At 50.6% G+C, this 15,816-nt stretch overlaps 1 protein-coding gene across 1 annotated transcript in view; it reads right to left on the minus strand.

Moving 5' to 3' along the window:
* PGAP1 (post-GPI attachment to proteins inositol deacylase 1) overlaps positions 1-15,816 on the minus strand; it is a 1,319,879-nt gene that overhangs the window by 379,859 nt on the left and 924,204 nt on the right. The window contains exon 22 of the mRNA XM_069733825.1: positions 8,267-8,464. Coding sequence (XP_069589926.1) covers positions 8,267-8,464 — 198 coding nt within the window. The remainder of the gene's footprint in view (positions 1-8,266; positions 8,465-15,816) is intronic.

The raw sequence follows: 15,816 nt of genomic DNA on the forward strand, positions 1-15,816 counted from the left end.
AATGAGTTGTTCCCATTTAATAGGGATGGCGAGCGCACAGAGGGCTACAGGAGGGGGGACACAAATATTGTGGTCCTGTTCTCGTACAGCACTGTAGGGGGTGAGGTAACATCTCACCTATATATATGGTGTGTTTTCACTGTCACACTATATGAGCATATGTATCGGCCCCCCAGACGGGAGGGGCTCTGATTATATGTGCGGTATTCTCTTCACGCCGCTAGTGCATGCGCAGTGGCCCGTGCGGTGTGTGTGAGTGATAGAGTATGGAAGCCTGTGATATGTATGGGCTTCGGTGTCGCACTGCTCACGCATGCGTAGTAGATTTTGTGAAGTGTAGCCTTTGTTCAGGTGGGGAGTGGCGCAATGATGATGTAACCGGAAGTGTTGTAACCGGAAGTCATCGGATCTGGCGCCGGCAAGCCTGGAGCGTGCGCTCCACAGGATGCCATGCGGTATCCCCCACTGAAACGCCATCAATGAGTACACATGTAGCTTAGAGGTAAGTGCCAGAAACATGTGGACATCGAGTGTGCACGTGTCACATGTGGGCGGTAAGCCTCGGGCCTCATGCGTTAAGAGTAACTAATTGATCCACACCTGCTGAGCGCCGGATGCTGTTCGCTGATTGGTGATAGCTCAGCAGGTCATTAATGAGAGGACATAATAGCTTGAGATCTGGGAGATGTCGCTGTAGTTTCCACCCAGGAGAGAAAATATTGATGGCTGAGTATTCCATCGTACAGACCGCTACCTGACCTTCAGATCCCCTGATGAGTTCCCTCTTTTCGGAACGAAACGCGTAGGGAGGTGGCCTTGAGCAAGAGATGGTCTATGGAGGGTTATATCGAATTTCTTCAAAACCTCCTGAATGACTGAGTGGTGGCGTGCACCCTGTGTATGGCTTCTTCAGAAACGGGTGAGATTGTTCCATGTTATGTGGTGCACTTTTTGTGACTTTTGCAGATGCAGTTGATGATATTGTTTTGAGGTCATACTTCTGAGCAAAAGCGCATAGGTACAAAAACAGCATTATTGTATATACCCGTCTTCAGCTGTGTTTCTGGAGCCCTGGGTAGGGACATGCTAGCAGGAAAAGTAGTTTTTTTATGACTTTGTTCTTTTTCCCTGCTTTAAGTACCGGTTTATTTTTGTGATTTTTTTCTTGGATAACTGTCTGACCAACTGTTGGTATTTTACATGTTTGTCTATGTATGTTGGGTTATGTCATTTTAATTAGTATAATAAATGTTATGTTTTAGGTCCCCGTATTTTGCTATTTACATATATATTTTTGGGCACCCTTGGCTTGTATAAATATTGTGGTTGGCCTCCACTATTTTTGCTTATTTTTTTGACACACAGGGTTAATAGCGGCGGTAACAGAGTGCGTTACCCGCAGCATAACGCGGTCCGTTACCGCCGGCATTAACCCTGTGTTAGCGGTGACCGGAGGGGAGTATGCGGGCGACAGGCATTGACTGCAGGGAGCAAGGAGCGGCCATTTTCTTCCGGACTGTGCCCGTCGCTGATTGGTCGCGGCAGCCATGACAGGCAGCTGCCGAGACCAATCAGCGAATGAATAACCGTGACAGAAGGACAGACAGACAGACGGAAGTACCCCTTAGACAATTATATATAAGATGTATGTGTCTCACTGATATATATATATATACACTAGCTATTGAACCTGTTCTACACCCGGGTGGCGAGCATTTATATTAGTATATGGTCTCCATCCTGTCATGTGCTGCACCATCCTGCGTCCCCATCCTGACATGTGCTGCTCCCATCCTGCGTCCCCATCCTGTCATGTGCTGCTCCATCCTGCCTCCCCATCCTGTAATGAGCTGCTCCATCCTGCGCCCCCGTCCTGTCATGTGCTGTTCCCATCCTGAACCCCCATTCTGTCATGTGCTGCTCCCATCCTGCGCCTCCATTCTGTCATGGGCTGTTCCCATCCTGCACCCCCATTCTGTCATGTGCTGCTCCCATCCTGCGCCCCCATTCTGTCATGTGCTGCTCCATCCTGCGTCCCCATCCTGTCATATGCTCCCATCCTGCGTCCCCATCCTGTCATGTGCTCCCATCCTGCACCCCCATCCTGTCATGTGCTCCCATCCTGCACCCCCATCCTGTCATGTGTGCGCCCCCATTCTGTCATATGCTGCTCCCATCGTGCACCCCCATTCTGTCATGTGCTGCTCCCATCGTGCGCAACCATTCTGTCATGTGCTGTTGCCATCCTGTGCCCCCATTCTGTTGTAATGTGCTGCACCCATTCTGCCTGTTCCTGTTTCCATTCTGCCATATGTTGCTCCCATCTTTCTCTCTCTGGCTCTACTGACCGAGTGCGGGTGGCTGTGCTGGGGGCGGCTGTGCGTGGCTGTGCTGGGGGCGCTGTGTGTGGCTGTGCTGGGGGCAGCTGTGCGTGGCTGTGCTGGGGGCTGCTGTGTGTGGCTGTGCTGGGGGCGGCTGTGCTGGGGGGCGGCTGTGCGTGGCTGGGCTGTGCTGGGGGCGGCTGTGCGTGGCTGTGCTGGGGGCGGCTGTGCGTGGTGGGGGCGGCTATGCGTGGCTGTACTGGGGGCGGCTGTGCGTGGCTGTGCTGGGGGCGGCTGTGCTGGGGGCAGCTGTGCGTGGCTGTGCTGGGGGCGGCTGTGCGTGGCTGTGCTGGGGGGCGGCTGTGCGTGGCTGTGCTAGGGGGTGGCTGTCGCTGTGCTGGGAGCAGCTGTGCTGGGGGCAGCTGTGCTGGGGGCGGCTGTGCGTGGCTGTGCTGGGGGCGGCTGTGAGTGGCTGTGCTGGGGGCGGCTGTGCGTGGCTGTGCTGGGGGCGGCTGTGCGTGGCTGTGCTGGGGGCGGCTGTGCGTGGCTGTGCTGGGGCGGCTGTGCGTGGCTGTGCTGGGGGCGGCTGTGCGTGGCTGTGCTGAGGACGGCTGTGCGTGGCTGTGCTGTGGGCGGCTGTGCGTGGATGTGCTGGGGGCGGCTGTGCGTGGATGTGCTGGGGGCGGCTGTGCGTGGCTGTGGCTGTGCTGGGGGTGGCTGTGCGTGGCTGTGCTGAGGGCGGCTGTGCGTGGCTGTGCTGGGGGCGGCTGTGCGTGGATGTGCTGGGGGCGGCTGTGCGTGGATGTGCTGGGGGCGGCTGTGCGTGGCTGTGGCTGTGCTGGGGGCGGCTGTGCGTGGCTGTGCTGGGGGCGGCTGTGCGTGGCTGTGCTGGGGGCGGCTGTGCGTGGCTGTGGCTGTGCTGGGGCGGCTGTGCGTGGCTGTGCTAGGGGCGGCTGTGCGTGGCTGTGGCTGTGCTGGAGGCGGCTGTGCTGGGGGCGGCTGTGCGTGGCTGTGCTGGGGGTGGCTGTGCTGGGGGCGGCTGTGCGTGGCTGTGCTGGGGGCGGCTGTGCGTGGCTGTGCTGGAGGCGGCTGTGCTGGGGGTGGCTGTGCTGGGGGCGGCTGTGCGTGGCTGTGCTGGGGGTGGCTGTGCGTGGCTGTGCTGGGGGCGGCTGTGCTGGGGTGGCTGTGCTGGTGCGGCTGTGCGTGGCTGTGCTGGGGCGGCTGTGCGTGGCTGTGCTGGGGCGGCTGTGCGTGGCTGTGCGTGGCTGTGGCTGTGCTGGGGCGGCTGTGCGTGGCTGTGCTGGGGGCGGCTGTGCGTGGCTGTGCTGGGGCGGCTGTGCGTGGCTGTGCTGGGGGCGGCTGTGCGTGGCTGTGCTGAGGACGGCTGTGCGTGGATGTGCTGGGGGCAGCTGTGCGTGGCTGTGGCTGTGCTGGGGGCGGCTGTGCGTGGCTGTGCTGAGGGCGGCTGTGCGTGGCTGTGCTGGGGGCGGCTGTGCGTGGCTGTGCTGGGGGCGGCTGTGCGTGGATGTGCTGGGGGCGGCTGTGCGTGGCTGTGGCTGTGCTGGGGGCGGCTGTGCGTGGCTGTGCTGGGGGCGGCTGTGCGTGGCTGTGGCTGTGCTGGGGCGGCTGTGCGTGGCTGTGCTAGGGGCGGCTGTGCGTGGCTGTGGCTGTGCTGGAGGCGGCTGTGCGTGGCTGTGCTGGGGGTGGCTGTGCTGGGGGCGGCTGTGCGTGGCTGTGCTGGAGGCGGCTGTGCGTGGCTGTGCTGGGGGTGGCTGTGCGTGGCTGTGCTGGGGGCGGCTGTGCGTGGCTGTGCTGGGGCGGCTGTGCGTGGCTGTGGCTGTGCGTGGCTGTGCGTGGCTGTGGCTGTGCTGGGGGCAGCTGTGCGTGGCTGTGCTGGAGGCGGCTGTGCTGGGGGTGGCTGTGCTGGGGGCGGCTGTGCGTGGCTGTGCTGGGGCGGCTGTGCGTGGCTGTGGCTGTGCGTGGCTGTGCTGGGGGCGGCTGTGTGTGGCTGTGCTGGGGTGGCTGTGCTGGGGCGGCTGTGCGTGGCTGTGCTGGGGCGGCTGTGCGTGGCTGCTGTGCTGGGGGCGGCTGTGCTGGGGGCGGCTGTGCGTGGCTGTGGCTGTGCTGGGGCGGCTGTGCTGGAGGCGGCTGTGCGTGGCTGTGCTGGGGTGGCTGTGCGACTGTGCTGGGGCGGCTTTGCGTGGCTGTGCTGGGGGCGGCTGTGCTGGGGGCGGCTGTGCTGGTGCGGCTGTGCGTGGCTGTGCTGGGGCGGCTGTGCGTGGCTGTGCTGGGGCGGCTGTGCGTGGCTGTGGCTGTGCTGGGGGCGGCTGTGCGTGGCTGTGCTGGAGGCGGCTGTGCGTGGCTGTGCTGGGGTGGCTGTGCGTGGCTGTGGCTGTGCTGGGGGCGGCTGTGCATGGCTGTGCTGGGGTGGCTGTGCGTGGCTGTGCTGGGGTGGCTGTGCACGGCTGTGCTGGGGCGGCTGTGCGTGGCTGTGCTGGGGGCGGCTGTGCGTGGCTGTGGCGGCTGTGCTGGGGGCGGCTGTGCTGGGGGCGGCTGTGCGTGGCTGTGGCTTTGCGTGGCTGTGCTGGGGCGGATGTGCTGGAGGCGGCTGTGCTGGGGTGGCTGTGCGTGGCTGTGCTGGGGCGGCTGTGCTGGGGGCGGCTGTGCGTGGCTGTGCTGGGGTGGCTGTGTGTGGCTGTGCTGGGGCGGCTGTGCTGGGGCGGCTGTGGCTGTGCTGGGGGCGGCTGTGCGTGGCTGTGGCTGTGCTGGGGGCGGATGTGCGTGGCTGTGGCTGTGCTGGGGTGGCTGTGCGTGGCTGTGCTGGGGGCGGCTGTGCGTGGCTGTGCTGGGGCGGCTGTGCGTGGCTGTGCTGGGGCGGCTGTGCGTGGCTGTGGCTGTGCTGGGGGCGACTGTGCGTGGCTGTGCTGGGGGTGGCTGTGTGTGGCTGTGCTGGGGCGGCTGTGCGTGGCTGTGCTGGGGCGGCTGTGCTGGGGTGGCTGTGCTGGGGCGGCTGTGCGTGCCTGTGCTGGGGGCGGCTGTGCTGGGGGCGGCTGTGCTGGGGGCGGCTGTGCGTGGCTGTGGCTGTGCTGGGGCGGCTGTGCGTGGCTGTGCTGGGGCGGCTGTGTGTGGCTGTGGCTGTGCTGGGGGCGGCTGTGCTGGACGTGTAAAACATTAAGCGCTGTCCCCCCCACTGGTGCTGAAGCCGCGATTCATATGTTCCCTGCAGCAGCGTTTGCTGCAGGGAACATATGAATATTAGCGTTTAAAATGCAGATCCAGGTCCCCCCCCTCCCACATTGTCCGTGTGCAGTCCGTGTGCCGTGCAGGAGACAGCGCTACATTAAGCGCTGTCCCCCCCACTGGTGCTGAAGCCGCAATTCATATGTTCCCTGCAGCAGCGTTTGCTGCAGGGAACATATGAATATTAGCGTTTAAAATGCAGATCCAGGAGGCGGAGCCGCATATTCATGATTTTAATCGGCGGCCCCACGTGACCGCATACAGGAGAGGCTGCGGCCAGAAGAGGACGCTGCGGCGAGGGATCCGGAAGCTAGGTGAGTATTTTAATCACAGCTGGGGGGCGGGGAGGAGCTGGGGCACGCGGGGGGCGCACAGGAGGTGGTAGGGGGGTGCGCACAGGGGGTGGGAGGGGGGTGGAGCCCCCACGGCCGGTATATTATGGGGGGATAATTAAGTTCGGCGTCACTCTGGTCCAGAATGCGCAGGTGCGGTGCGCTGCGCTTGCGCAGTCTATAAAGGCTTCGGACAGAGTGACGCTCCCACCGTTATATTATAGATACAGTGGGGCAAAAAAGTATTTAGTCAGTCAGCAATAGTGCAAGTTCCACCACTTAAAAAGATGAGAGGCGTCTGTAATTTACATCATAGGTAGACCTCAACTATGGGAGACAAACTGAGAAAAAAAAATCCAGAAAATCACATTGTCTGTTTTTTTAACATTTTATTTGCATATTATGGTGGAAAATAAGTATTTGGTCAGAAACAAAATTTCATCTCAATACTTTGTAATATATCCTTTGTTGGCAATGACAGAGGTCAAACGGTTTCTGTAAGTCTTCACAAGGTTGCCACACACTGTTGTTGGTATGTCGGCCCATTCCTCCATGCAGATCTCCTCTCTAGAGCAGTGATGTTTTTGGCTTTTCGCTTGGCAACTTTCAACTCCCTCCAAAAGTTTTCTATAGGGTTGAGATCTGGAGACTGGCTAGGCCACTCCAGGACCTTGAAATGCTTCTTACGAAGCCACTCCTTCGTTGCCCTGGCAGTGTGCTTTGGATCATTGTCATGTTGAAAGACCCAGCCACGTTTCATCTTCAATGCCCTTGCTGATGGAAGGAGGTTTGCACTCAAAATCTCACGATACATGGCCCCATTCATTCTTTCATGTACCCGGATCAGTCGTCCTGGCCCCTTTGCAGAGAAACAGCCCCAAAGCATGATGTTTCCACCACCATGCTTTACAGTAGGTATGATGTTTGATGGATGCAACTCAGTATTCTTTTTCCTCCAAACACGACAAGTTGTGTTTCTACCAAACAGTTCCAGTTTGGTTTCATCAGACCATAGGACATTCTCCCAAAACTCCTCTGGATCATCCAAATGCTCTCTAGCAAACTTCAGACGGGCCCGGACATGTACTGGCTTAAGCAGTGGGACACGTCTGGCACTGCAGGATCTGAGTCCATGGTGGCGTAGTGTGTTACTTATGGTAGGCCTTGTTACATTGGTCCCAGCTCTCTGCAGTTCATTCACTAGGTCCCCTCGCGTGGTTCTGGGATTTTTGCTCACCGTTCTTGTGATCATTCTGACCCCACGGGGTGGGATTTTGCGTGGAGCCCCAGATCGAGGGAGATTATCAGTGGTCTTGTATGTCTTCCATTTTCTAATTATTGCTCCCACTGTTGATTTCTTCACTCCAAGCTGGTTGGCTATTGCAGATTCAGTCTTCCCAGCCTGGTGCAGGGCTACAATTTTGTTTCTGGTGTCCTTTGACAGCTCTTTGGTCTTCACCATAGTGGAGTTTGGAGTCAGACTGTTTGAGGGTGTGCACAGGTGTCTTTTTATACTGATAACAAGTTTAAACAGGTGCCATTACTACAGGTAATGAGTGGAGGCAAGAGGAGACTCTTAAAGAAGAAGATACAGGTCTGTGAGAGCCAGAAATCTTGATTGTTTGTTTCTGACCAAATACTTATTTTCCACCATAATATGCAAATAAATTGTTAAAAAAAACAGACAATGTGATTTTCTGGATTTTTTTTTCTCAGTTTGTCTCCCATAGTTGAGGTCTACCTATGATGTAAATTACAGACGCCTCTCATCTTTTTAAGTGGTGGAACTTGCACTATTGCTGACTGACTAAATACTTTTTTGCCCCACTGTATATGTATGTATATATATATATATATATATATATATATATATATATATATATATATAACTGTATATATGTTTTCACGAATATTTGAGCTCATGGATCCATTATATGTCCATTTAAGCCGGCGAGAAAATATCGCCGTACGGATGCCACACGTATAATTTTATGAGAAAAAAAAATTGCATCCTTGCGTTGAATACGGATCTCTGTTCAGGAACTTTTCTGCGTATTACACCTGTAAAAAAGGACCGTATTTCCCGACGTTAAGAGTGACGCTGGCCTTACAGTTTGTCTCTACTATAGGAGAGCGTTGCACAATATTCTGCATTCACTGGTAAAATAAAATTAAACGTGAATCCCTGTAATAGGATTTACTAATTTAAGAAAAGTCATTATCTCAACAATTGTCACTTTTTATGTTTTTCTCATCATACAGTACACTCTTTAAATAAGAAGATAATGAATAAAAGAGAAAAATGTTACTGATAGAATAACAAGATCTTGAATAGTTATGCCATATAAACAAATGAGCAAACTTTTATCAAACCTTTTGAAAGCGTTCAGTGTGGATGACAGTATGACAATTGTTGACTTGAACAATATTCCGGTCCAATACGCTATTCCAGTCCCAAACATGAAGAGGAATAAAGATCCCAGTGGGAACAGCAGGTTCATCAAATGTAGCTCTGATGAATCAAGATGAGGAAGCAATAAGCTATGCCAGGTATCTCTGAACCAGTCAAAACTGTATAAGAAGAAAAACAATGAGTACAATGAACACAAAGTGCTTGCATACATTACTGGGTTTTTTTTTTAACCCTTCATGCCTACTTTCACCTTCATGACAAGGCCAAGTTTTCCAATTCTGACCAGTGTCATTTTATGCGGTAATAACTGTGAAACACTTCAACATATCCCAGTGATTAGAAGAACGTTATTTACATCATATTGAACGTCATATTAAAGAGATTGTCCACTGCATTCTAAAATTCCTCCACTTATTTAAAGCTTGTATAGAAGTATTTTTCTAAATACCTCTTGTTGTCATCTCTGCCTGTGAGTGGCGCTATCGCTGACCACTCACTTGGCACAGCGTTAACCAGGCTGCAGCCTCCACCGATGTCACAAAGTGCTAGAATGCCCTGCATCACGAGGTTGCGACCCAAATGTGTGCACCCCTCCTGAGTGACTTTGCTGTGGACAGAGTTTCACTGTCGCCATGACGACATCCGAGTCACCAGAGCTAGCAAAGTTGCTGGATGATCAAGTTTGCCTGTCAGTGAAGAGCTGACAGTTTGCAAAGCATAGGGATGCTACTGCATCTCAAGGCTGAACAAGCGATCAACCTGCAAAAAATGAGAGTCTCATAGTGGGTCAAGTTTAAAAAAAAGTTTAATCAAAATTGTAAAATTATATATATATATATATATATATATATATATATATATATATATATATATATATTTATTTATTACACTACCATTCAAAAGTTTAGGGTCACTTAGAAATGTATTTCCTTACTTTTTAAAGAAAAGCACAGTTTTTTCAAATGAAGCTAACATTAATTGATTCATAAATACACTCTATACATTGTTAATGTGGTAAATGACTATTGTAGCTGAAAAGGTTTGGTTTGTAATGCAGTTATCTTCATAGGTGTATAGAGGCCCATTTCCAACAACCATCACTCCAGTGTTCTTATGGTACTCTGTGTTTGCGAACTGTGTAAGAAAGCTAATGGATGGTTAGAATACCCTTGAAAACCCTTGTGCAAGTATGTTAGCATAGCTGAAAACAGTTTGGCTGATTAGAGAACCTATAAACCTGACCTTCCTTTGAGCTAGTTAAGAATCTGGAGCATTACATTTGTTGGTTCCATTAACCCCTTACCGGCATCGGACGTACTATACCGTCCGACGCCGGCTCCCCTGCTTTAATGCAGGGCTCCGCGGTGAGCCCGCATCAAAGCCGGGACATGTCAGCTGTTTTGAACAGCTGACATGTGCACGTAATAGGCGCGGGCAGAATCGCGATCTGCCCGCACCTATTAACTAGTTAAATGCCGCTGTCAAACGCAGACAGCGGCATTTAACTACCACTTCCGGCCGGGCGGCCGGAAATGACATCATCGCCGACCCCCGTCACATGATCGGGGGTCGGCGATGCTTGTATATTGTAACCATAGAGGTCCTAGAGACCTCTATGGTTACTGATGACCGGTGGCTGTGAGCGCCACCCTGTGGTCGGCGCTCACAGCACACCTGCAATTCTGCTACATAGCAGTGATCAGCAGATCGCTGCTATGTAGCAGAGCCGATCGTGCGGTGCCTGCTTCTAGCCTCCAATGGAGGATATTGAAGCATGGTAAAAGTTAAAAAAAAAAGTTTAAAAAATGTTAAAAAAATAAAAAAAACATAAAAGTTTAAATCACCCCCCTTTCGCCCCAATCAAAATAAATCAATAAAAAAAATATCAAATCTACGCATATTTGGTATCGCCGCGCTCCGAATCGCCCGATCTATCAATTAAAAAAAAGTATTAACCTGATCGCTAAACAGCGTAGCGGGAAAAAAATTCAAAACGCCAGAATTACGTTTTTTTTGTCGCCGCGACATTGCATTAAAATGCAATAACGGGCGATCAAAAGAACGTATCTGCACCGAAATGCTATCATTAAAAACGTCATCTCGGCACGCAAAAAACAAGCCCTCAACCGACCCCAGATCATGAAAAATGGAGACGCTACGAGTATCGGAAAATGGCGCACTTTTTTTTTTTTTTTTAGCAAAGTTTGGAATTTTTTTTCACTACTTAGATAAAAAATAACCTAGTCATGTTAGGTGTCTATGAACTCGTACTGACCTGGAGAATCATAATGTCAGGTCATTTTTAGCATTTAGTGAACCTAGCAAAAAAGCCAAACAAAAAAACAGTGTGGGATTGCACTTTTTTTGCAATTTCACCGCACTTGGAATTTTATTCCCGTTTTCTAGTACACGACATGCTAAAACCAATGATGTCGTTCAAAAGTACAACTCGTCCCGCAAAAAATAAGCCCTCACATGGCCAAATTGACGGAAAAATAAAAAAGTTATGACTCTGGGAAGGAGGGGAGCGAAAAACGAACACGGAAAAACGAAAAATCCCCTGGTCATGAAGGGGTTAAACTCTCAAAATGGCCAGAAAAACTTTCATGTTAAACTCGACAGTCTATTCTTGTTGTTAGAAATGAAGGCTATTCCATGCGAGAAATTGCCAAGAAACTGAAGATTTCCTACAACAGTGTGTACTACTCCCTTCAGAGGAGAGCAAAAACAGGCTCTAACCAGAGTAGAAAAAGAAGGGGGAGGCCCCGCAGCACAACTGAGTAACAAGATAAGTACATTAGAGTCTGTAGTTTGAGAAATAAAAGCCTCACAGGTCCTCAACTGGCAGCTTCATTAAATAAAGGTCCTTCTAAAAAAATTAGCATATAGTGTTAAATTTCATTATTTACCATAATGTAATGATTACAATTAAACTTTCATATATTATAGATTCATTATCCACCAACTGAAATTTGTCAGGTCTTTTATTGTTTTAATACTGATGATTTTGGCATACAACTCCTGATAACCCAAAAAAACCTGTCTCAATAAATTAGCATATTTCACCCATCCAATCAAATAAAAGTGTTTTTTAATAACAAACAAAAAAACCATCAAATAATAATGTTCAGTTATGCACTCAATACTTGGTCGGGAATCCTTTGGCAGAAATGACTGCTTCAATGCGGCGTGGCATGGAGGCAATCAGCCTGTGACACTGCTGAGATGTTATGGAGGCCCAGGATGCTTCAATAGCGGCCTTAAGCTCAACCAGAGTGTTGGGTCTTGCGTCTCTCAACTTTCTCTTCACAATATCCCACAGATTCTCTATGGGGTTCAGGTCAGGAGAGTTGGCAGGCCAATTGAGCACAGTAATACCATGGTCAGTAAACCATTTACCAGTGGTTTTGGCACTGTGAGCAGGTGCCAGGTCGTGCTGAAAAAATGAAATCTTCATCACCATAAAGCACTGACCCTGCCCTTGATGAAACACAGTGGACCAACACCAGCAGCTGACATGGCACCCCACACCATCACTGACTGTGGGTACTTGACACTGGACTTCAGGCATTTTGGCATTTCCTTCTCCCCAGTCTTCCTCCAGACTCTGGCACCTTGATTTCCGAATGACATGCAAAATTTGCTTTCATCAGAAAAAAGTACTTGGGACCACTTAGCAACAGTCCAGTGCTGCTTCTCTGTAGCCCAGGTCAGGCGCTTCTGCCGCTGTTTATGGTTCAAAAGTGGCTTTACCTGGGGAATGCGGCACCTGTAGCCCATTTCCTGCACACGCCTGTGCACGGTGGCTCTGGATGTTTCCACACCAGACTCAGTCCACTGCTTCCTCAGGTTCCCCAAGGTCTGGAATCGGTCCTTCTCCACAATCTTCCTCAGGGTCCGGTCTCCTCTTCTCGTTGTACAGCGTTTTCTGCCACATTGTTTCCTTCCAACAGACTTACCATTGAGGTGCCTTGATACAGCACTCTGGGAACAGCCTATTTGTTGAGAAATTTCTTTCTGGGTCTTACCCTCTTGCTTGAGGGTGTCAATGATGGCCTTCTTGACATCTGTCAGGTCGCTAGTCTTACCCATGATGGGGGTTTTGAGTAATGAACCCGGCAGGGAGTTTATATAAGCCTCAGGTATTTTTTGCATGTGTTTAGAGTTAATTAGTTGATTCAGAAGATTAGGGTAATAGGTCGTTTAGAGAACCTTTTCTTGATATGCTAATTTATTGAGACAGGTTTTTTGGGTTATCAGGAGTTGTATGCCAAAATCATCAGTATTAAAACAATAAAAGACCTGACAAATTTCAGTTGGTGGATAATGAATCTATAATATATGAAAGTTTAATTGTAATCATTACATTATGGTAAATAATGACATTTAACACTATATGCTAATTTTTTGAGAAGGACCTGTAGTACAAGCAAAACGTCAGTGTCAAAGTCTATAGTGAAGAGGCGAATCAGGGATGCTGGCCTTCAGGGCAGAGTGGCAAAGAAAAAGCCATAATTGAGACTGGCAAATAAAAGGAAAAGATTAATATGGGCAAAAGAACACAAACATTGGACAGAGGAAGATTGGAAAAAAGTGTTATGGACAGACTAATCCAAGTTTGAGGTGTTTGGATCACACAGAAGAACATTTGTGAGACACAGAACTGAAAAGGTGCTGGAAGAGTGCCTGACACCATCTGTCAAGCATGGTGGAGGTAATGTGATGGTCTGGGGTTGCTTTGGTGCTGGTTAAGTGGGAGATTTGTACAAAGTAAAAGGGATTTTGAATAAGGAAGGCTATCACTCCATTTTGCAATGCCATGCCATACCCTGTGAACAGCGCTTGATGGCAGCCAATTTCATCCTACAACAGGACAATGACCCAAAGCACACCTTTAACTTATGCAAGAACTACTTTGGGGAAGAAGCAGGTAGCTGGTATTCTATCTGTAATGACGTGGCCAACGCAGTCACCAGATCTCAACCCCACTGAGATGGTGTGGGAGCAGCTTTACCGTATGGTACACATAAAGTGCCCATCAAACCAAACCAGCCTGTGGGAGGGGCTTCTGGAAGCATGGCGTAAAATTTCTCCAGATTACCTCAGCAAATTAACTGCTAGAATGCCAAAGGACTGCAATGCTGTAATTGCTGCAAAGGGAGCATTCTTTGATGAAAGCAAAGTTTGAAGAAGAAAATTATTATTTCAAATAAAAATCTTTTTTTCGAACCTTGTCAATGTCTGGACTAGATCTTCAATTCATTTGGCAACTCATTTGATTAATAAAAGTTTTTGAGGAAAACACAAAATTGTCTGGGTGACCCTAAACTTTTGAACGGTAATGTTTAGTACCCATGAATCAATATTTCTATGAAGAAAAGATATAAAATATAAAATTACACAAATATGTTATTACCTCATCTGGAACGAACAGACCTATAAAACTGTCATACTACTAAACCACTTTAGTGAACATTAGAGATGAGTGAGCATGCTCGCCACTGCTCGGTACTTGCTGTTACGCCGCTACCTCATACTTACCTGTCCGGCTGGTGCGCTCCTAATGCTTCCTGCTCTTCTTCTTCTGGCTTCTCCGGCGCTCGTCCCTTCAGCGGTCCGCGCATGCACAGATGAGCTTCTTTCATCGCTGAGGCTTCTGGGAGGTCGTGACCCGATGGCTCCGACCTCCAATATGGCGGCACCTGTCGGGTACTTCTTCCCAGCGGCTGCCCTTCTTAGACGCCTTTGCGTCTATTGCGTTCGCTGGCTTCTAGCCTGCGTCTCCTTAGGTTCCTTGGCTCCGGTCTGACTCAGATATGTCTGTTTGCTGTACCTATCCATCCAGTGTTCCTGCCGTACCTACCAGTCCAGTGTTCCTGCTGTACCTTCCAGTCCTCTGTTCCTGCCGTACCTACCAGTCCAGTTTTCCTGCCATACCTTCCAGTCCAGCGTTCCTGCTGTACCTTCCAGTCCTGTGTTCCAGTCTTTCCTTGTTAAACGTGTCTTACCATGAAACCGGTCAGTACTTTGTCCTTGCAGCCTCTGTCCATCCCGTGTCTCCACCGCTCTTAGTCTCTTCTGTGGTTCTGTTCTCCCTTTGCTCAGCCTTCAGTTGTCCCTTTGGCTCTGGCAGTTGCAGCTTCACCCTCCTTGGGCCTGTCCCTAACACTCCCTGTACAGGGGGTGGCACCATCTGGTACGCTCGCCCTCGGGGGCTCTGAAGCCGTGACCCAGAGGGTCCACTCTCCAAGTTCTCACAGTACGCAAGGGCCATGGATCCCGCTGGAGCTGCTGCCACTCAAAAAGAACTTGTTTTCCTGCGGGAGAACCATTCTTGGATGATGTCTTTTATGAAGTCTATGGACTCCCGTCTCTCTGCTCTCCAGTCCTCGGATCTGGGGAATGCCTCTCAGCTAGCCACTTTGCAGCAAGAACTGGCACAGCAGAGTGATGCTCAGTCCCATATCTTGGGATATATGGCTTCTGTTGATAGCCGTCTTCTTTCCCTTCAGTCTGCCGCATCCGTTCCAGCTCTAGCTCCTCATCCCTCTCCCCGTTTGGCCAAACCTCCTTGTTTTAATGGAGATCCCAAACTATGTCGATGATTTCTTAATCAGTGCTGTCTTCATTTCGAGCTCCTTCCTTTGCAATATCCTATGAATCGGGCCAAGGTGGCTTTTATTGTTTCGCATTTGGAGAGTGATTCTCTAGTATGGGTTAATCCTCTTTGGGAGCGGGATGATCCAGTAGTTCTTCAACTCACACCATTTTTGGAGACGTTTCGTCGGGTTTTCGACAATCCGGGTCGCTTGGCCTCAACCACTGAGGCTTTGTTCAATGTATTGCATGGGCCTTTATCTGTTGGGCAATATGCCATCTAGTTTCGGACCTTATCTTCTGACTTGGGTTGGAATAATGAGGAGTTAGTGGGGGATTTCTGGCAGGGCCTATCTAGCCGTATCAAAGATGAACAAGCCGGCCGGGATACTCCAACTAATTTGGAGGATTTAATTACCTTGGCTACCCGCATAGATCTTCGCTTTCAGGAGCGAGCTCGGGAGAAAAAATTTCCTCGTTCTTCTATACCTTCTCGTAGACCTAATAGTCCACATCCTGGAGTCTCAGCTTCGGTTTCTGCCCTAGAGCCGATGCAAGTGGATCGTTTAAAACTCTCAGAGCAACGTCGGAGGGAGAGACGCACCCAAGGTCTCTGTTTTTACTGTGGAAGCTCCTCTCATCTTCTCCGAGCCTACCCAGATCGTCCGGAAAACTCCTCCACCTAGGTCTGGTAAGCAAGGGCTCCCTAGGTGCATGTGAAACCTCTCAACCCCTCACTCTACCTGTTTTGTTGCATATTCATGATAAGCGTTTTTCTCTAGAGGATTATGTGGACTCAAGTGCAGCAGGAAATTTTATTAGGTTGGAGGAGGTTATCAAGTCTTCTGTCCCTGTCAGGTTTTTAGAGAATCCTTTTTCTCGCTTCCGTAGATGGGAGACCTCTGCAAGAGAC

Source organism: Ranitomeya imitator, chromosome 7, assembly GCF_032444005.1.
Source record: "Ranitomeya imitator isolate aRanImi1 chromosome 7, aRanImi1.pri, whole genome shotgun sequence".
Classification (NCBI taxonomy): Eukaryota; Metazoa; Chordata; class Amphibia; order Anura; family Dendrobatidae; genus Ranitomeya; species Ranitomeya imitator.